Below are 23097 nucleotides of genomic sequence, written 5' to 3'. Positions count from 1 at the left end.
CCCGGCGGACAGAAAATGACGATTTTCTGTCCGCGAGGTGAAGTTGCAGCTTTATTTTCAATCCTATCAATTGTTTGTTTATTTTATACCTTTATAATTGTTATTCTAACCGTTAACCCGGGAAAAAATGAACTTGCCTAATCATATATATTTATACAGGGTGTCCCAGAAGTAACGGACGCCATTGTAGCATCTGATAAACAAAATAATTCTGAGACGAAAAGTCCTTAGCCATTTTTTAATCAGACGCATAGATAATTAATTATTAATTAAAATAACGTCCTTTTATGCGTTAGAGAGAGAGCGCTAGTGTCAAGTCAAGTGCGTTTCAACGAAGACGCTTGCACGTGTGAATGTGTAAGTAAATATGTGTGACTACGTTAGCTATATGAAGCTATAGAAGCTAGTTAGTCATACAGTTAGTTGTGTCTTTGTTTGGCACATACTTTACTGGACACTGGCGCTCTCTCTCTAACAAATAAAGAGACGTTATTTTTAATTAATAATTAATTATCTATGCGGTTAATTGAAAAATGGCTAAGGACTTTTCGTCTTAGAATTATTTTTTTCATCAGATGCTACAATGGCGTCCGTGACTTTTGGGACACCCTGTATATGATTATATATTGAATATATAGAATTATATATAATTATATATGATTATATTTAAATTTTTATATAAAATATATATAATCATATATAGACTAATATATTGTATGTATATTTTATATAAGTCTATATATGATCAGATCTGATTGTATATGTCTATATATAATTAGATCTAATCATACCTAGCTGTTATAACCCTATATAAAATCATATATAAGTCTATGTATGATCAGATCTGATTATATATAAGTCTATTATATATATATATGTATGTATATATATATATAATTAGATCTGATCGTACCCGGCTGTTATAGCTCCATTTATAAACATATATAAGTCTATATATAATCAGATCTGATAATATATAGGTCTATATATAATTTCAAAATTTTCGAATAATTTTAATAATACATGTATAAATAACTGAAAATTACATTTCATGATAAATTTATAAATCATACACAAAAGATTTTTTCATTTGTCATAATATTGCATGAAAAAGAATAACAATATCAATTTCATATTGTATTTAAAAAATAAAAAAAAAAATTTACTTTTTGTAAATTTTAAACCGGATAAAACACGGTAACCGATTGGTTCTACAACAGTAATTTTTTTTTTTAAGTTTTTTAAAAATGTAAAGTAATTCGAAAAATATGTAAAATTTATTTATTTTCATTTAATTAATAAAAAAATTAATTTTTAAAACAAAAAATTCTAAAATATTAATTTCTCAATTAAAAAAAAAATTTGTGAAAAAATTGAAAAGTACATAATTAATTGAATAGTTTTAGAGCAACTTTGAAGATTTTATTTTAAATTCATACATTTTACCTTTTAATAATTTATACCGTAAATCTGCCATTAAATATATTAGATAAAAAAAATTGAAAATGTCGCGTTATAGATGCCGTAAGGGCGTATAAAAATTATACGCCCTTATAGCACCCGGAAACTGTAAGGGCGTATAATGAAAATTCTTTTTTTTTTCTGTCCAAAAAAAATTTTTAGTTTGGAAAAATTTTTTTTTTTTGTATTTCTCGACGTTTCAGGTAAAAATAAGTTAATTACCAAAAAAAAAAATGTTTTTTATACGCGCTTATGGCTCCCAGGACCCTACTCGGATGCCATTAGGGCGTATAACAAAAATTCTGTTTTTTTCTAAGTCCAAAAAAATTATTAGTTTGAAGAAAAAAATTTTTTTTGCGTTTCTATACGTTTCATACAAAAATACATCGGTTGTCCTTAAATTTTTTTTTCAAACTAAAAATTTTTCTTGGACTTAGAAAAAAAAATTGAATTTTTATTATGCGCCGTTATGGTTGCCGGGTGCTATAATGGCGTATAATTTTTATACGCCCTTATGGCACCTATAACGCGACATTTTTAATTTTTTTTATTTAATATATTTCATGGCAGATTTACGCTATAAATTATAAAAAAAGTTATATGTATGAATTTAAAATAAAATCTTCAAAGTTGCTCTAAAACTTTTCAATTAATTATGTACTTTTCAATTTTTTCACAAATTTTTTTTTTTAATTGAAAAATTAATATTTTAGAATTTTTTGTTTTAAAAATTAATTTTTTTATTAATTAAATGAAAATAAATAAATTTTACATATTTTTCGAATTACTCTACATATTTAAAAAACAAAAAAAAAAATTATTGTTGTAGAACCAATCGGTTACCGTGTTTTATCCGGTTTAAAATTTACAAAAAGTAAATTTTTTTTTATTTTTTAAACAATATGAAATTGATATTATTATTTATTCTCATGCAATATATTATTATACCAAATGAAAAAATCTTTTGTGTATGATTCATAAATTTACCATGAAATGTAATTTTCAGTTATTTATTCATGTATTATTAAAATTATTTGAGAATTTTGGAAAAAATTAAAATAATCAATGAAATATTTATAAATCTGACAACATTTTAATTAGTTACAAATAGAAGACTTCACCATGGATCAATCACATGTTCCGTACTGTCGAAACTAGTATTAAAAGTCTTCGATAGATGGCGCATGGCCGCAGAATTGTTCTTTTCTAGATACTTGACTTTGAAGTGTTAAGTTCCGAAACGAGTAGAACTTTTGTACTCTAATACAGAGTGTATCTGTTTTTGAATAAAGTTTTACAGATAACTAAAATGTATGTTGTATCAACTTTATTTTAATTATAAATTTATTTATCAATTTTACTTAGGCTTCAGGTATGTCTACATCTTGATATGGCCATATCAACCCTGATCAAGTCTGATATTGCCAATTTTAATATTAGTTCTGATCAGAATATTTTTTCACGGGATATAGTTGGATATGTTTAGATCTGGACATTTTTTGGATCTGATCATACATGATCATATATAAACAGATCAAGTCATGTATGGTTAGACCTGGCCAATTTGTGGATCTGATCATATATAAGTGATTATACATGATCATATATAAACATATCTGTTCATATATAATCAGATCAAGTCATGTATGATCAGACCTGGCCAATTTTTGGATGTGATCATATATAGACGATTATGCATGATTATATATGATTAGACAAAATCTTTTTTTCATCGGGAACTCATTGACCTGTTCAAGTTATGCATTCTATTGAAGAAATTCAATGCACAAATTATCAAAACTAGCAACCTGCAGTTCTCATGTGACTGCCAAGAATTGCGAACTATAATAAATGAAATTTTGCTTAATTGTATAATGATTTTCGTTAAAGTGTACTTTACTTTCTTAACTATTGACATTTATAAAGATATAAGCTCATCCCGATATTACAATCATAACGAGCTTTCATTTGAGTACCCACTTGAATTTTTAATATATTTTTCATATATACATATATATATATAATATATATATATATTAGGGTGCTTTTTTTTTTTGCGACTATTTTTTTTTTTCGCTTCCATCCCGAAATTTTGTTGGAAATACACCCAAAAAAATTCCCTGAAAGTTTGAGCCCTTAATATTAATATTAAGTACTCCTACACAGCGTGTGAAGATTTCCCATTTGAATTATACGAGAACTTTCATTTTTTTTTTTTAAATTTCTATAGCTCAGTGGCATTTCATAGCATCGCTTTGACCATGGACGGGTTTTTTTCAGAATTAAATGCTCTACAAAAGTGTCTATTGTCGCGAAGTCGTAACACATACTGGCGGGGTAGTACGGACCGCCAAACCGAATTTTTTATAGAATTCTTGTTTTTTCACTCATTATCTCATAAACAACAAGACCTACAGAAAAAATGTAAATGATAATTTTGTAGGAAATTCAATTCTCTACAAAAAAGGTCCTCAGCACCAAATCACTAAGATCGATATTTTCTGAGATATTAATCATTGAAGTTTACCTAGCATTGAATGTCCACAAAATGTTGAATCAAATCTTAAAAAATATTGATTTTTTTCTTTTTAGGAGGTACAGGGAGTTCATCCTCAAAATCAGAATATGTTCGTTTCAACCCACTGGAATTTGATGATAGACTACAAAAACTTGCTGGCATCGAATGTTGCGATAATTTCATGCCTAAAACAATTTTTCAGAATTAAATAAATAAACCCAATCGATTCAAATATTTTTCAAATTTTATATTCAGCTTCTGTTATCCAGAAGCAAAGATATTTTTTGAATTGAGTTTCCGTCAATTTTCCCCAATAAAAATAAGACAAAATGATATATATGTGTTTTAAATTTATTGGTTACAGAGACTTTAATTTTTTAATAGCGTGGGAATTTTCGACTGCAAAAAAATCGAAAACAAATTTTTTTTTTATTCAAGTCAAAATTGAATAAATTTTGATTTATCTCACTTATTCAGATTTACTTGATGGAAATTTTACCAAAAATGATAGACTAATAATTAGAAAAAAAGTTATGAATCTAGAAACAAATTTTAAAATATTGAAAAATTATATAGAATTCAATTTTCAGAAAATGAGGTTAAGAAAATTAGAATTTTAATGCGAATTAAATTTTACAAGTAAGTAGAAAAAATATGAGTCTAAATTATAAGAAATTGTTTTCGATTATTAAAAAATGATTGATTGTTGAGCTTGATAATTTATAGTTGTATGTGAGAAGAAACTAACCAATTTCGTCTGTATTATTCTCATTATCTTCATTTGTTATCTCCTGTTCAGTGTCAGATTTATTCTGAAAAGTTTCCACCGGCAAGAAATTAGTAACGGGCGAGTGAAGATTGGTTTTCCCCTTTTGACACTCATTCAGAAATTGTTGCTGCTCTTTTGGCAAATTCTTAACCATTGTGGAATTCGAAATATCGAACAATTTATCTAGTTTTTGGTTAAACTTTTCAACATTCTGTTTTTGTGCTTTCGATTTTTTTTCCCTCTTGTGATGTGTCTTCACTTTTATATATTCGGCATAAAATTTTTCCAACTTCGTGAGACTGTGCTGAGGACGTATAGTTGGAATCTTGAAACTAGCCCGAATAGTATTAGTATCGTTAATAACACTAGTAGCACTATTTCGAATAGTTAATTTTAAAGACTGATGTTTATACATAAAAAAATTTAGTAAGTCACGATACGAAGGCAGCTTATTATTATTTATTTGGCTTCTTTCAAATCCAATTAAATAATTCCAAGTTTTATTACCAATTTTTTCACTCATTTTAATGATGGTTAAAGTCGACCTAACCTCAAATTTAACAAAGTATACATACAACGGCGTCACACTGATCAATGCCCACTAAGCTTTGTTCTTACTCTCGCGGGATTAGTACGCGAAAACAAAGAAAGCGCTGCAATTAAAGGGGAAATTTGTTGAACGCATTCAAGGTCAAGTGAAAGCTCAGTAGTACTACCAGAGCAAGAAAAATAAACCGCAATTAATCAGTATCACAATACACAGCAACAAAGAAACATCCTATATTATTCGTAATGATCATACACAATATATTTTTATCTAGAATTTCATTGAAATTGAATTATTAAATGATAAATTCAAATATTTTGGGGTGATTTAAATGAGAAATTTATTTAAAAATAAAAAACTTCAGAAAAATACAATTAAAAATTTTTTACGTTAAATTTATAACTTAATCAATAAGTAATTACTAATTATAATTATGATACGAATAAAAAAATCATTATTTTTTAAGATTTGATTCAACATTTTGTGGAAATTCAATGCTACGTAAACTTCAATGATTAATATCTCAGAAAATATCGATCTTAGTGATTTGGTGCTGAGGACCTTTTTTGTAGAGAATTGAATTTCCTACAAAATTATCATTAATATTTTTTCTGTATGTCTTGTTGTTTATGAGATAATGAGTGAAAAAACAAGAATTCTATAAAAAATTCGGTTTGGTGGTCCGTACTACCCCGCCAGTATGAGTTACGACTTCGCGACAATGGACACTTTTGTAGAGCATTCAATTCTGAAAAAAACCCGTCCATGGTCAAAGTGATGCTATGAAATGCCACTGAGCTATAGAAATTTAAAAAAAAAAATGAAAGTTCTCGTATATTTCAAATGGGAAATCTTCACACGCTGTGTAGGAGTACTTAATATTAATATTAAGGGCTCAAACTTTCAGGGAATTTTTTGGGTGTATTTCCAACAAAATTTCGGGATGGAAACGAAAAAAAAAATAGTCGCAAAAAAGCACCCTAATATATATATATATATATATATATATATATATATATATATATATATATATATATATATATATATATATATATATATATATAAATGTATGAAATATTGATGTGGGTACTCAAATGAAAGGTCTCGATGAGTATAATGTCGGAGTGAGCTTACATCTGTAAAAATGTCAATAATTCACAAGATATAAGGTCATTTATTAATTATGAATCTAGAGATAGAGTCCCTGGTGGATTCATGGTCACGATAAAATGATCGTCAAATGACGGTGAAAGCACCGTAAATTCACAGTGTTGATAAATGATCGTCGCTTGACTATCGAACGACCGTCGTTTGACAGTGCTTGACGAGTATCGTTGTGAAAATTTTTCACTGTTACTTTATGATTTTTATTCTGTATAGTTATTATACTTCACTCGTCGAAAAACCAAATTTTTACTTGGTTACCCCGATTTTTTACCTAAGTAAAAATCGTAGATCATCAATCGATCGTCTGTCAAAAAACCGTCACTCGGTGGTGGATGCACAGTGTCGGTCATAACGTCGTAGGTTCACTTGCGTACATTCATCTTTTCTGCACTCACAGTCGGTCCATCAACTGTCGTAAAACAGACGTTTATTACTCACTTCTTTATTACTTGGAGGTGCATAACTAATGTTTGCATCGTGAAATCACCGTATATATTTGATAAATTTATAGTAGACGTCTTTCACAACGGTATCCGATGCTGACTGAAAAATCGCTCAACAAAAACGAATCTTATACGGCGAAACGACCGTGAATTAACCGTGCTTTCACCGTGTTGCCGAAACCGCTAAGGAGCATTTTCTCTTAATGATATTCTCTCAATAATATAGATGATAGGATTACAATTAATTAAATTATAATGGAACCATCAAATGATGTTTTATTATTTTATCTTGTGAAAAAATATTAATAATTGATAATAATAAGACTTTTTTAGTAATCCAAATCTTGGATGATTGCTATTTTGATAATCATAGTCAATCATTCAAAATAATCAATAACAGCTCTAATATTTGGAAATTTTTATCATATATGGATTTAAACGATTGTGTTATTATTTGTTTTAATATTTTAAAGGAAAAAATGTTCATAACTAAAATATGGATGCAAATAAAGAATTAAATTAAATAAATTTATATTATTTTTTCTTTCAGAATTTTTACAATCTGAGATGGTTACAGTTACCATCTTCGATTATAGCAGTTATAATTTTTAATAATTACAATTATCATTTTCGACAGTAATCGTTACCATTATTAATAGTAACTAGTACAATTGTCAATGATAACATCTATTACTTTGTGACTAATTAATTTTATAACCATTTCAGATAGTAGGAGTTAATATTTTCGTATAGTAAATACTCCTATTAATTTTCCTCCGTATAGGTGCTTAAAATTGCATTAATGATGTTTTTGAGCTCTCTGAGCTCAAAAGTCTGATAGAAGTTTCATAAAACAATATTTTTTGAATTTTCAAACCGCAATAACTTTTGAATGAATCAACCGATTTTAACGTGGTTGGCGGCATTCGACGCAGTTTTTTTAGCCTCATGAAGAATTTTCAATATTGCATTGATTAAATTAGGAAATTTTGAGTAATTCCGAAAAAACACTTTTTTCGGTTTTCTTTCGTTTACGATATCTCTTGAACGAATCGACCAATTTTGACCGGCTTGACGGTGATCGACGTAATTTTTTTTATGTTAATAGCTGATAAGTTTTTGAAATTGATCGGTGAAGCCGTTTAAAAGTTGTTCCAAAAAATGTCGTAGTTATGTTAAAAAAACACTTGTTTCCAAATATTTCGTCGAGGACATCTCTCGAACCAATTAACCGATTTCGACGTTCTTGGCGGCGATCGATGCAGTTTTTTAAGTTCTAAAAATTGTTCTATTTCATCAAAAACGACCCGAAAAGAAATGTCGAAGTTATGTGAAAAAAACACTTTTTTCGATTTTCTTTCGTTCACGATATCTCTCGAACGAATCAACCGATTTTAACCGGATTAGCGGTGGTCGACGTGGTTTTTCAAGCTCAAGGTCGGATTAGTTTATGGAGTTGATCAATCAAAGTAGAAGGTTCTTTCCCGTCCTACTCCTTATCCCACACCTTCCCTTTAAATATTTAGCTGCTTTTATATTACACAACTTTTTGCTTCTCTTTAAAATTATATGGCTTAACTAAGAATGTTAAAATTAATTATGTTTCTGACACTATATAGTGCAATTTCCAATATGTCTCTTAGCGAGATCTATTTATTATAGCTAGCTAAGATAAAATAATATTATTTATTATAATTATGTTACAGTTTTTTTATTGTATTTTTTAATCTGCATTAACATTTATGTAACTTTTGTTTGTGGAAAAATAAAAATAAACTTTTCAAAAAAAAAAAAAAAAAAAAACAATGTAGAAGGTTATTTTCTGGATTATGAAAATATTTAATCATTTGATAATTTATATCCAGATTTCCTCTCTCTGGCAGTTGTCACTTTCCATCTATTCTGTTTATCGTAGGATAAATCGGTCATACATTTCCAAAAATCTCTATGAGCACGAGCCAGCAGAATTTTTCCAAGATGTTTTCTAATAGTTTCTTCTACTGACCAATATTGAGCAAAGAGTTATTGTCCAGTTATATGTGTCCTGCTAGAATATAAATATTATAGGCTGGTACATTGTGAATACCGATCAATCTAAGTCTATGTGATATCTGCTAAAATTCAAAATTTTTTGTTTTTATATTTCAGCTTACTCTTCACTATTTGTTTACATTATTTCAGCTTTTCATCTTTCACCGCTAGCCTTTGATCTAATGATAGAGTTTACTGATCTACATTTCTCTCACGCTGAAGAAATCTTTTATTTTTCCACTTTATAACCTTATTTTTCGTGAAATGTTTGACGACACACTATTTTTTTAGTTCTCACGTCTCGTGTAATTCAAATATTAATCATCATTTAATAATTCTATTGAGGTTATTATTAAACTAAAAAGAAGAATAACTGATGCAACGTATGTTAGATTTTGTTCACCGCTATAAACGTTATCAAGCCCATTCGACTCGCTCTCAAAGCTTTACAAAATTGTCGAGCGTCACCAAGTTTTCGTGATACCCTTTTCTTCACTCTTAAGGGGGTATTCTGGTCTAGAAGCCTAAATTTTAGGCATTTTTCAAACTAACATAAAAAAAAAATTAAGAACATTTTTACTATCGGTTTTTTTATATGATATTTATTAACGTTTCAAGAATATAAAAAAAAATTGAAAAAAAAAAAAAATGATAAATTGGACAAATTACAGGTCGGTGAAGTGGGGGCTACAAAAAAAACGGTGCACTCTAGTTGACATGATTCCAGCCCTTGTAGTGATTTGAAACAAAAAAATTTGAAAAATTCTCAATCTGTAAAGATGTCGCTATCGCGTTGACTTTAGTCAAGAAAAAAAAATAAAATTCACAAAATGGCGTCGACATGAAATATCAATTTTTTTTTTACCCCCTTTTTTTGACCTTTTTGAATTTTTTAAAAATACTCCAAATTGAAATTTTTTTAAAATCCAAGGCAGACGCGATAGAGAGATATATAAAGAAGATTCCCACCAAATTTCAAAAGAATCGGTCGGGTAGAACTTGAGATATCATGTCAACCACTTCAAAAAAAGTAGTTTTGAGAAAAACGCGTTTAAAGTTTGAGAAACAATTATAGTAGAATAACTCGTATAATAACATTCAATACTCACTTTGGATTAATCGGCGATTCCAGATCCATACATTGGGCCTTCCTCAACTTCATATTCGATGTTTTGTGAAGTTCTTTCAGCTAATCGAGCTGTTCTGCCTTCTTTGGAAGCAGCAGTAGCTCGTAGCTCAGAGCGCTCAATCCGAACTTCGTTACGTCTGATAGCAAATGAATGAGCTTCAGTACCAACGGTGATGCCCATAAGTTCCATCATTTTTAAGATGGGTAAATAACCTTCATTAAAAATGGCAACAGCTAAATAATTCGCAATTTGAATTGTTTGAGATCCAGCGTGAATATGCTTGGGAGCAAAAGTCCATATTAATGAATTGAGCGATTCATTGTTATTTTGAGTTTCGGATCCCAAACATCGATGTAGTAAATCGTCAGACGATAAACTGGTATAAATGGGCTCAATTACTTTCAATACTTTTTCATCAAGGGGGGGATGTTCGTGGACAAACTCTTCAAGAGTGTTCTCAGCTGAGGCTTGTTGCCATTTACACCAGCTTGACGAACCAGTTGGGCAGTACATGTGTTGTGGATTCTTATCGCTTGAACTTTTATGATAATAAGTAGCCCATATTTCATTCTTCATACTCTGCAAACAATCAGGATGCCGACGAATTGCCAGACCGTAGTATAAACTCAACTCATTGATTACTTTATCTGTCAATTTACCAGCTCCTCTGCCGCCAATACCACTATTGTCTTTTTGCTTTACGCAATCTGGAACCCATACGTTTCTGGACATGCCCAACACACTCTTTTTTTTCTACGACTGGATCATCATCATACGGGTTGATATCAAGAATACCTTTAAATGTCTTGGAGTCTCCATCTCCAATATATTTTATGTACTTTACCCCGTGCTTCTCGACCGATCTGTTGAACATCTCGACAACAGCATCTACCTCCATTTTCCCAGCACTTCCCCGATGATTGATGGCACATGAATCTTCATGTTCCTCATACCAATCTTGATAAGCTTGAGGATCAGATTTCTTCTTTTCTTTCCACAAGTTACAGCCTTGGCAAAAACTAGATTTTACGACAGTATCGATAACTTTTTTACTGTATTTACCAATAAGGGTTGTAACGCCAAAAAGTGAAGTAAACCCTCGCTTCTTCCAGGTGCCATCTCCAGAAACCGTCAAGTGTTTTGGATTTTCATTAGACTCAAATTCTGATAATAATTCTTGCTCTTCTTTTACAGCTTTTGATATTAGCTGATCGTAAATTGCACTTGCGGCTGTATGTAAATTATCAAGACAACTGTAGTAAGTACTGATACATAAACCTTTGCATATATCCATGACACTACAAAAAATATTTATTCCTTCTCTTCCTACTCCTAAAAGTCTCATAGCTGTAACGATCCGGCGATTAATTTCATAAGCTTTGTTCACCAACGGACATAATTGAATGTATCGAACATTTTCACAACTGCACTGTAATCTAATTTTACATCCTAAACCGCGTGGTGCCGTTTGAGAAAATTTAATTTCTTCTTTGCAGGTAGCACACACAATTAAAGTTGAGAGAGTTTGAAAAACTGAGAAAAATTCCAGAAGACAGTACCCAAAATTTTTGTTAATAACTATTTCCTCATCTCCAAACTTTTTTAACTTTGCTGCGGAAGCACTCGTATAACTACAATCTTTTTCAGCGGTAAATTGATTTGATGAAAATCGTTTCTTCTTGTGCCTATCTAGACGACTACTGCTCCCCCGCGCACTTTTTCTATCCATTTTTAAGCAAATAAAAAAAACAAAATTTATTATTTCACAAAACTATCCACAGAGCACTTGTCTACTTCGCTTCAAGATTGAAACTAAACTGAACAGACTAATAAATGATAAACAATATCAACATTATAACTTTCGCATTGAACAGTTCCTGGTATATTTAGTATGTATATTCCTAGTATATTAAGTATGTATAAAGGTATATATAGAAGTATAAAAATATATATTGAATATATATGAAGGCTTATGTCGAAAACAAAAGAGTTCTTGGAAAGAACGAGTGCTCAAGTCTTCCAGGAACTGCCACTGTTTATTGTGTGATTCGCGACGATCGGCCGGTTTAGATGCTGCGTGACAAAATCGACTGTATCTTCGAAAATAATTCGAATTTTGAAAAATCCATTTAAGGACATATTTTTAAGGGTCTAAACTTGGAAATTTTGCAAAAAAAAAATCGATTTTTTCAAATTTCTAGACCAGAATACCCCCTTAAGGGGGTATTCTGGTCTAGAAGCCTAAATTTTAGGCATTTTTCAAACTAGCATAAAAAAAAAGGAAAAATATTTTTACCATCCGTTTTTTTATATGATGTTTATTGACATTTCAAGAATATAAAAAAAAATTAAAAAAACAAAAAAAATGAGAAATTCGAAAAATTACAGGTCGGTTAAGTGGGGGCTACAAAAAAAAAACGGTGCACCCTGGTTGACATGATTCCAGCCCTTGTAGTGATCTGGAATAAAAAAATTAAAAAAATTCTCAATTAGTAAAGATGTCGCTATCGCATTGACCTTAGCCAAGAAAAAAAAAAAAAATCACAAAATGGCATCGACATGAAATATCAATTTTTTTTACCCCTTTTTTACCTTTTTGAATTTTTTAAAAATACTCCAAATTGAAATTTTTTTAAATCCAAGACAGACGCGATAGAGAGATATATAAAGAAGATTCCCACCAAATTTCAACGGAATCTGTTTCGTAGAACTTGAGTTATCATGTCCACAACTTCAAAAAAAGTAGTTTCGAGAAAAACGCGTTTAAAGTTTGAGAAACAATTCTAGTAGAATAACTCAGATAATAATATTTAATACTTACTTTGGATTAATTGGTGATCCCAGATCCATACATTGGGCCTTCTTCTTCTTCATACTCGACGTTTTGCGAAGTTCTTTCCGCTAATCGAGCTGTTCTGCCTTTTTTTGAAGAAGCAGAAGCTCACAATTGTGTGACTCACTCCGATCGGCCGGCTTAGATGCTGCATCACAAAATCTACTGTATCTCCGAAAATAATTCGAATTTTGAAAAATCCATTTAAGGACATGTTCTTAAGGGTCTAAACTTTGAAAATATGCAAAAAAAAATCAATTTTTTCAAATTTCTAGACCAGAATACCCCCTTAATCCATTTTTAATATAATCCAAATCATATACAAACGCATTAACGTCAACCAAACATCAGTTCGTTTCCGACCGAAAATCGTATAGTAAACCTTACATCGATTGCCTCTGGCCATATTTTTCGGAAGTATTAAGTACTCCGTGATACACAAGTTCGTATTTTGCTCGTGGTTAGGTTACTCTATTAGCACTAACGAAGTGAATCTACGTCTGAAAAATGATTTTGCTTGCGTGAATAATAAGTCTTCAATGCAAGAAGCTGTGAATGATCTCTTATTCATGAAGCGATTTAGGAATATATTGAAGAAGAGGTCAGTTTCTGTCGAGTATTTTTTCAATTCCTAAAGAAATGGAAAAATGAAATTTATTCTTCATTTAACAAAACTTGAAGTTGTTCTCTCAACCTGCTCTATGGAGCGGAAGTATGAGCAGATATTCGAAAGCAGAAGACTCATCGGCAGAAGATAGCAGCAATACAACGGTGAGGAGCGCTCAGGGTGACTTGCGTCTATCGCACAATCTCCAAAGCAGATGTACTGGTCTTAAAGGGGCTCCCCCATCAACCTTCTAGCATTCAAAAGGGAAAAACTGTACGACCTCAAAACGGGAGGAGAAAACACGAACAATACCAGAGCAAGAACAAAGGCAGGAACACAGAAGGAATGGGAGGACAGATGGAATAATTGCGACAAGGGTAGATGGACAGATGCAAGTACTGCTCGGACAAAACCGACGACATCAAGCACACATTTTTTGAGTGCGAATGCTGGAGAAATCGCAGAGAAAATACCGAAGCAACTATAGACAAGGCTCTCAACCCTGCGAGCTTAGTGAACCAAATGATAAAGAGAAAAGAAGACTGGAATGAAGATGCAGTCTACGCGTGGCGCTCCTGATGGAAACAATTTCCGAGAGGGACCAGTAAAACAGAAGAGAACGTCGTAAGACGCAGCAGGGATTGGACGCAGCAGAGATTGGATTGAAGTAATGCTAACGCGGTTCTAACCCAGTCTTCTCTGCAAGGAGCGTGGGGAATAAGGAGAGGGGGGGGGGTTTAGTGGATGGAAATTCTACACTACCGATAACTTTATCGGTTGGTGTCTTTGAAGGATTACCCCTTTTTGGGGTCAAGGATCTTATCCAAGTTCGCTTCTATTCTAGACAAATAACCTTGGTTAAGGAAGTATTGGGATCCTAAGGATGGGTGTGGCTTAAATATTAGTCATCTCGTGGCTAAAAAGTGAACTACTCAAAGTAGGCTTCTGTCAATGTTTACAATATAAAATTAGCCGGAATATTTATGTTTCGATAATTATTTTTATTTAATTAATTATTTATATTGAGTATTATCGAATAAAAAAATGCGTATCTCAATTCAAGAAATCTGTAGTTATGTTGGTGCTACACCCCATAGTAAAAATTTTACTGGTGGTGAAAATATCATCAATCAAGGACACCTGTTAAACTGCGGTAAGGTTAGCGAGGAAAAAAATAGTTTAAAAATTATTGCATTTTGTCTCCAATCGTCAAGTATCAGAGATGATCCTCATGAAATTAATGGTGAGATTATGAAAGATGGAAGAATCATGGGTATGAGTTGCTCTGGCAAAGCTGGTTTAGGTGGTGCGTGTAAGCATGTTGTAGCAACGCTGTTTTATTTGAACCGGTAAGTATTATCTTAATATATATAAATCTCGTGTCACAATGTTTGTCCTCAATGGACTCCTAAACCACTTAACCGATTATAATAAAATTTGCACACCATGTGCAGTTCGATCCAACTTGAGAGATAGGATAGTTTAAATCTCAAATTATAGTCGCAATTTTAATTTATTGCTAATTATTTGTCTGTTATTATTTGACAGTCACAATTATCTGTTAACTCCAAATGATTCTAACAGATGTCGATACCTTTCGACTGGGTTGAGTAAGTAACCAATAGATGGCGCTGCTATGGTAAATCTACGAACGTGTCATATAAGCTACATTTTAACAGCATAATTACCACGTGTTGTTGACGCTATAAAATTAATTAAATTTATTTTGTAGTGAACGAAATACCGTATAATTCAATTATTTCCACTTTTTAAATTTTTGGTGTTAGCATAGCCGGCCACGTGTTACTTAGACTGAAGTGTAAATTGCATTCATATTATAATGAAGATAATACAGTAAAATTAATCCTGTTTTTTACTTATTTGTGCTTCATTGATCAAAACTTTATAATTTAATTTGAATATATGTATGTAAGTATTATCACATAATTATAAAATTTAATTAAAATGTCAATGCAAAAATGATACACAATTTCCTACACTTTTTCAATAGTTGTACAAATATTTTTTTTTATTGTCTTTATTTAACCTCTATTAAAAAATATTTAGCACTTATTATTTCAATGTGCTATGATAACAAGTTTTTCAGATTTTTTTTCTTATATTTAAACGATTAAATTAGTATTTCAATTCTTATTGAAATTATTATTTAAACTCTATAATTTAAATATGTACATGTCAGTATTATCACATAATTATAAAAGTTAATTAGAATGATTTTCAATTTTTTTTTTTCTCATATTTAAATGATTAATTTATTATTTTCAGTCAAATGCCACGGAAAAAATCTAACCTCAACAACGCGAGCACCAGAGAGGCACGACGCAAACGTATTAAAAGAGCCCATCAGTTGGCAGAACAAATTGAATCAAGAAATCCAGCTCAAAGAATCAGGACAGCAGAAGGTCATGCACAAGAATCTCAAGAACAGTGTAACGAACGTCTTCAAGAGAATATCATAAGAACAAGAGCAGCAGGAGAACGAGACATAGCCACAGTAGGAGCACAGAAACAATAATTTCAATTTATACATGTAAGTAATATCACATAGTTTTATAAAAGTTAATTAATATATCAATGAGAAAATGGCACAAAGCTCCCCACACTTTTTCAATAATTGTACAAAAATTTTTATATTATTTTTATTTAACCTCCATTGAAAATTATTTTGCACTTATTATTTCAATGTGCTATGATAACATGTTTTTCAGTTCCTTTTTCTAATATTTAAACGATTAAATTATTATTTTCAGTCAAATGCCACCGAAAAAATCTAACCTCAACAACGCGAGCAGCAAAGGGTCACGACGCAAACGTGTTGAAAGAGCTCAGCAATTACCAGAACAAATCGAAACAAGAAATGCAGCTCAAAGAATCAGGACTGCAGAAAGTCGTGCACAAGAATCTCAAGAACAGCGTGACAAACGTCTGCAACAGAATATTACGAGAACAAGAGCGGCACGAGAACGAAACATAGCTACAGTACGAGTACTAGATCGACAAAGGCAACGGATCAGCCGCTCATTAACACGTGCATCATTCGTTCGGCTTGCCTTTGAATATGCACCAGATATTAACTACTCAGCGCATTCAAAAATTGCTATCGATGGAATGGATAAAGTATGTCAATATTGTCAGGCATTGAAATTTCGGAATGAAGCAGCCGGCATGTGCTGCGTATCAGGAAAAGTTGTGCTGTCACCTCTACCTGCTCCGCCGGAGCCTTTATTATCCCCTCTTACTGGCAATTCAGATGATTCCAAATTATTTTTGCGTAAGATACGCAAATTTAATTCTTGCTTCCAAAATGTAATATAACAAAAACTTTAGCCACAGCAACGCGTGGCCGAGTCAGCTAATATTTTTATAATTATTGTTATTGATTTATATTTTATATCTATTCAATAATTATTATGAATGTAATATTGTTAAAAGTTTATTGATGGGCATTAATTTTTTCAGAAATGAGTTGGAGAATCTAAAAGTTATCTCCTGCACGGACAAAAAGTGTGCGTGGAATGCTCCAAAAAAGTCTGATATTCAACAATATGACATGAACCCTTTGATGACACATCACTGTCTTGCGAACAAAATAGAATTATCACAGGAAAGAAAATTAAAGCGTAATAAAGTAAAAAGTTGCACCTTAAATAACCTCGACGTAGCATTACAAGTAACAGAAGGTGTACATTTCGTGGACCCTGGTGAAGCTGATAATACAAACGAGTATGATGATTCGGAACCTACTTTAGAAAATACTGCAGATGCTATACAACAAACTGACCATGATAATGAAGAAGAATTCAGACAAATAATGATTAATGATAATCCATTATCAGCTTTAGCTCTGCACATGTAAATGCAACGATTTTTTAATTTTGTTTTAAGTATTGTCATTAATTTTTCAACTATTTTTTTGGCATATATTTATTTACTACGATTTACTAATGAATTTTAAGCATAGCGTTTTTAATTTTTTTACAAGCTTTTTGGCATTTATACATTTTATATCAGAATATCTATTGAAAAAAACAATCATTGTGAGTAGTTAAATTCCATTATTATATTAATTTTAGAAATTTTGCTACTTAAATTTTCGACAAATCAAAAAACAATTTTTTTTAATATTTATATTATTAAAATTTACTTTTTCGTAACGTAATTTTGATTTTTAAAAATTTTTTTCTATTATTATTTATACATTGAATATCGAAATAATTTATCTATACTAATTGACTTATAGTGAGCAGTTTTTTTGTTTTTATTGAACAATGTCCGTAAACTTAATTGAAGATAGGTTTATATTTGTCCACAACATTTTGTGATTTAAAATATTAATTTTGACATCACAAGTACAGGGTAAAATAAGTTTTTGAATAAAGTTGTTTTTTCTCAAACAAAATAATATTTTCTTTTTTTTTTTTTTTTCTTTTTTTTTTCTTATTATATTTAGAATCGGAAGACATGATCCTGTGAAAGCTCTTGATAACAAGATAACAATATCCGCTGAAAAATTAATGGCCATTATAAAAAATCAAGAGACGTCTAAATTACTTTCGAAATTAAGTGAATTAAAAATCAAATTTTCAATTAAAGAATGTTGTCAAAAAGTATTTACTCGTCTGTCATCTGATGTTCGAACAATCTGTGAAGAATCGTATAAATTTCATAGTGTATGGCTAAAAGAAAGACAGTTGAGGATAACGGCGAGTACTGCCTATAAAATTTATACTTATCGCAATGATAAACAGCCAGATTGGAAGAAAAAATCTTTAGATCACTTTTTTGAAGCTTCATTTAGTAATGCTGCTACAAAATACGGTCTTGAACATGAACCTTTAGCTCATGAAATTTATGAAGAACAGATATCCGATGAAGTAATTCAGTGTGGTTTGATCGTTTCCAAAAGTAATCCTTGGCTAGGATGCTCTCCAGATGGAGCAGTTTTTAAAAATAACAAAACATATAAAATTTTAGAAATAAAATGCCCCACTGAAGGAAAAAAAAAGTGTTGATGATGTAATTGAACAAATAAAATGGTTGGAAGTAAAAGATGATCAAGTAACTTTAAAAAAAAAGCACTCTTATTATGCTCAAGTTCAAATGAACATGGCACTCGTAAATGTACCATCCACCGATTTCATAATATATTCTTCATTTGATAAAACCATTAAAATCATTCCTATTAGCTTCGATTACAAATTTACTCAAGATTTATTATTTTCATTGAAATTAATATATTTTAAATTTATGTTGCACAATGTTTGTGAAAAAGAACTGGAACAACCAGATGAAGAATAATTGTTTCTTCAATTAATTTTTATTATAATAACTATGTACAATATTAAGTATCTATTTTAATATGAAGTCATGTATTTTGTGCAATGTAAAAATAGATGAGGTTATAAAAAAAAAAAAACATATTTTTATAATTTTTATACACTTATTTTATAAATTAAAATTTGTCATTTTTTAAAATAGGATTACTTAAATTTACAACGGCACAAACAATGGTAAATATTTCTTCAGATTTGAAGACTAGTCCGGTGGGCATTTTGGAAGAAAGTATCTGAAAGTATTTAATTCTTTGATTACTCCTTTCAATATGAACTCGTGCTTTGGCTATTCATCGTCCTGTTATCGCTTCTGCTTGTGAAAACTGTTGTTTTTGTTTCAGAAATGGAGGTATAATTAAATTTACATCATGTTTTTTACACAATTCACCAACAGTAAATCCTCGATCAACCATCAAGTCGTCATTTTTGTCCATCATTTTTAGAATTTCACTTTGTTCGCAAATAACATTGTCTGAAGATCGACCCCCATATGGTTTGCTAATGAATGAAATTAATCCTGCCGGAGTTACAGCTGTCATAAATTTTAGTGTATAACAACTTTTGTAATAAGAATAAGTGTTAAGTTGACAGCATAAATTTTTGAACTTTTGTATCGGTATTTCAATACAGTCAATAACAGCACGAACATTTGAAAAATCCTTGAAGCATTGGGGCATATTTCTCGACATATTGTCTTTACTTGGCCAATAAATAGCAGGCTTCAAACATGCATGCAAAACATCGATCATATTAAGAATTCTTTCTCGACAAGTTTCAGGGATACAAATTTTAAAGAAAACTGCCAATAATGCGTATGACATGTTTTGTTTAAGCTTCATAAATGTCATTACGATTATTTCTAGATTATCAAATTTGGAGTTCGAATGAAATGAAGTTCTTCTATCGACTAACTTTTTTATTGTGTTTAATAATTGGAAGTTGGGTATTCCTGTCATCGTGCTTAATTCATCATTAGTTGTAATAAAACTTGAAAATTTTGGTATGATTGACCCTATTGAAACTTGAACGCTCACATTCTGAAATTGTTTTTCTATTTCTTTAACTTCTGGAAACTGGGTTGCTGCATCTTTAATTTTGAGACAACTGTTTACAGTGTTTGATGGAATTAATAAATCAATATTATCATTTTTTTCAGCTACAGGACATTGCATGGTGTTCTCATTTATCATCTCTTCATTAGCTAAATGGATATTGTCTTCACTAAGTTCAAAACAACCGGAAGAATGGTGCTTTTTGTAATGCATGTCTTGATGAACTTTATTTAAGTTTTCTTTTTTAGTTGACCGATTATGTAATCTTAGTAGCCTTCGAGAGTTCTGCTCAACTGTAGATGGGCTTAGAGTTGTATCAACTGTACTAGACGGCAGATTAATCGATGGAACTGCATTTTTTTTCAATCTACGCACTTTGCAATCTTAAACATAACAATAATTATAATTATTTTAATTTTTGCTAGAAATATTAATAATGATAAACGAAGAAAATACTTACTTGATGGAACGTAATCCTCTGCAAAAAAATGTAAAGAACATACCCTCATTGTTTTTGAAACAGTTTTACCGATTTTTAAAACTTTGACCCATGCTTTAAAACGATCGAGTTTTTCTTCTTGATTAAATTTATTTTTTAAAATAATCACACTTTCATTTTTTTGTGGAAAATTATAAAATCGAACAGTTTCATTTTTACATGCACGACTTTTACAACCATACACGCAACAATAGATATGGCTTTTACTTGGTTTAGATGGAAATTCCATTTTTAAAAGTAATAAATAATGTCTTGATTATAAGACGAAGATAATTTTGGGACTCGCAACAATATTATCTTATTGAATTTAATCAAGAACGTACTATTTATATTTTTAACAGATGTAAACATTGACACAGTAGCCTACCTTGAGAGGTTACAGTTTTATCCGCTAGTTGGCGTATCGAAATTCTAAGGATCCCAATAGGACATACAGTCCGTTCACTGAGTTTCATCTCACAATGCATATACAGAGTGTCCCAGAAGTAACGGACGCCATTGTAGCATCTGATAAACAAAATAATTCTGAGACGAAAAGTCCTTAGCCATTTTTTAATCAGACGCATAGATAATTAATTATTAATTAAAATAACGTCCTTTTATGCGTTAGAGAGAGAGCACTAGTGTCAAGTCAAGTGCGTTCCAACGAAGACGCTTGCACGTGTGAATGTGTAAATAAATATGTGTGACTACGTTAGCTATAGAAACTAGTTAGTCATACAGTTAGTTGTGTCTTTGTTTGGCACATACTTTACTGGACACTGGCGCTCTCTCTCTAACAAATGAAGAGACGTTATTTTTAATTAATAATTAATTATCTATGCGGTTAATTGAAAAATGGCTAAGGACTTTTCGTCTCAGAATTATTTTTTTCATCACATGCTACAATGGCGTCCGTGACTTTTGGGACACCCTGTATATAGCTATACTATAGTACGTGACTTGAGAAGAATTACTTTTGTTCGAGACTGTACTTTCAGAAAACTTAACAAGTTTTTTCTAGTGATTTAATGAAATTTAGCTTACTGAAATAATCTTTTATGCATTAAATAACTATATTATTATCAAATAATTGATAATTTATTTTAAATTTGAATAAAATAATAAGTTTTTTAATTTTAAATATTTTTTAAAAAGTTTGGCAACGCAATAAATTTTATCGCGGTTGCGCATGCGTTGACTGCTCTATTCGTGTTTGTGATGTGTACGTGTGTATTATGTTTACAAGTAATGCTATTAAAAATATTAAAATATTAAAGCATTAAAATATTGATTATTTAATTATGTTATGTTTTATAATAAATAACAACAATTTTATAATACTTTTCTTAACCTATTTGATATTTCTTTTAACCTATTTCATTGAAGCTTTAAATTTCCCGCGCGACCCACCATGTACGGCGTTGCCGTCAACATAACCCACATTTGCTATGGCTGACTATTTTTTTTTAATTTAGATTTTTCAAACTCAATTATTTTTATAACTAAGTACCCTCAACTTAATTTTATTTTTTCAATAATTTTTGAAAATTTTTTTTTTTCTTACAATGAGTTTTTCGAAGCTTTCTCATTATTTTTTCATCGTGAAATTTATTAAAACAAGAGTAGTTGTGAGATTTGGTATGTCATTACAATGTTAAATGACCTGTTTTAAATCTTGTTTTATAACTAAACTATGAATCCTAGGTCTCTGAAATTTTAACACAATACGTATTAAATATATTTCTACCGATCCTAAAAATTTTAAATTGATCTCATTATTTCGACTTAACTCCCATACCTGCTTAACTGTCTAGTTCATGTATTGTCGAATTCTCTTTTCAGGGTCGTTCAACTATCTAGTCAAAGAATATTGTCCAAAACCAATGTTAGTAAAGTAAAAACTAAAATTTCCGATTATAGTCGTACTTAAGGTTTTTTAACATATTTGAACTTTTACGGAAATTGCTTGATCAGATTAGAACTTATCGAATTTAGTTTAGTTAGACCTACTAACGGTTAAAACTGAAACCAAGAATGGCATAACCCGAATTGTTTTCCAATTTTATTTAATATTTATTTTCTCCAATACCTAATGACTGTTATGTAGAATTTGTCAAAAATTAAGGAATATTCAGAGCAAATAAAATATAGTTAAGTAAAATCATTCCCGTTTGTATCGAAAAATTTTTACTTTTTTCACAAAAAAGGAATTGTTATATAAGGCAATAAATGATGATGTCATTTAAAGAGGTCACCCTAAAACGATATACTCAGATACAAGCACATTGTTGTTAGATAGTTGGTAGTCGAACTGATTCGAAATACACATATGCATAGTGTATGTACGTGTAAATACATTCATACATACATGTATAAAATCACATAGAATTTAGTAGCGCCGGCGCAGAAAAATACTGTCGAACGCCTAACTGAAGCACTTTATAACTAAACGACGTCATCGTTGTTATTCATGGTAGCTCAGTTCACTTCACGTTTTCGATTATCGGCTGTACACCCAAAAGAAAAGTAAGTTTGACTGTTTTTATCCCCTATAGTTGCTGAATAATGCAATATTTTATAATATTTACACTGGAAACTGGTGAACTGTATCCTGATTATTTCTTTTTTTATATTTACAATTTTTATATTTAGGTATAACGTTTTCACCTTATTATGTATAATAAAAATTTATGACTATTTTTTT

General features: G+C 30.5%; 3 protein-coding genes and 1 long non-coding RNA gene across 4 annotated transcripts in view; 2 read left to right on the top strand and 2 right to left on the bottom strand.

Annotated features, from left to right (window-relative positions):
- Positions 1-23097, top strand: part of LOC123268762 (GTP-binding protein RAD) — a 332020-nt gene that overhangs the window by 42621 nt on the left and 266302 nt on the right. The gene's annotated exons all lie outside the window — the stretch shown is intronic.
- Positions 3887-5560, bottom strand: LOC123268764. The gene is made up of 2 exons (XM_044734123.1): positions 4728-5560; positions 3887-4164 (listed from the first exon to the last, which is right to left on the bottom strand). Exons 1-2 carry the CDS (start codon positions 5269-5271, stop codon positions 4025-4027), a joined length of 684 nt encoding a protein of 227 aa, XP_044590058.1. The 5' UTR covers positions 5272-5560; the 3' UTR covers positions 3887-4024.
- On the top strand, positions 10792-12333 carry LOC123268769. Its single transcript, XR_006510294.1, has 2 exons — positions 10792-11324; positions 11563-12333. It is a non-coding gene; the product is annotated as an uncharacterized LOC123268769 (long non-coding RNA).
- Positions 18994-20924, bottom strand: LOC123268759. Its single transcript, XM_044734113.1, has 2 exons — positions 20373-20924; positions 18994-20295 (listed from the first exon to the last, which is right to left on the bottom strand). Exons 1-2 carry the CDS (start codon positions 20638-20640, stop codon positions 19151-19153), a joined length of 1413 nt encoding a protein of 470 aa, XP_044590048.1. The 5' UTR covers positions 20641-20924; the 3' UTR covers positions 18994-19150.

The sequence above is a fragment of the Cotesia glomerata genome, linkage group LG7, assembly GCF_020080835.1.
Source record: "Cotesia glomerata isolate CgM1 linkage group LG7, MPM_Cglom_v2.3, whole genome shotgun sequence".
In the NCBI taxonomy this organism is placed as follows: domain Eukaryota; kingdom Metazoa; phylum Arthropoda; class Insecta; order Hymenoptera; family Braconidae; genus Cotesia; species Cotesia glomerata.
Note: the sequence above shows the minus strand (reverse complement) of the source record. Positions and strands in the feature narration are given on the sequence as shown.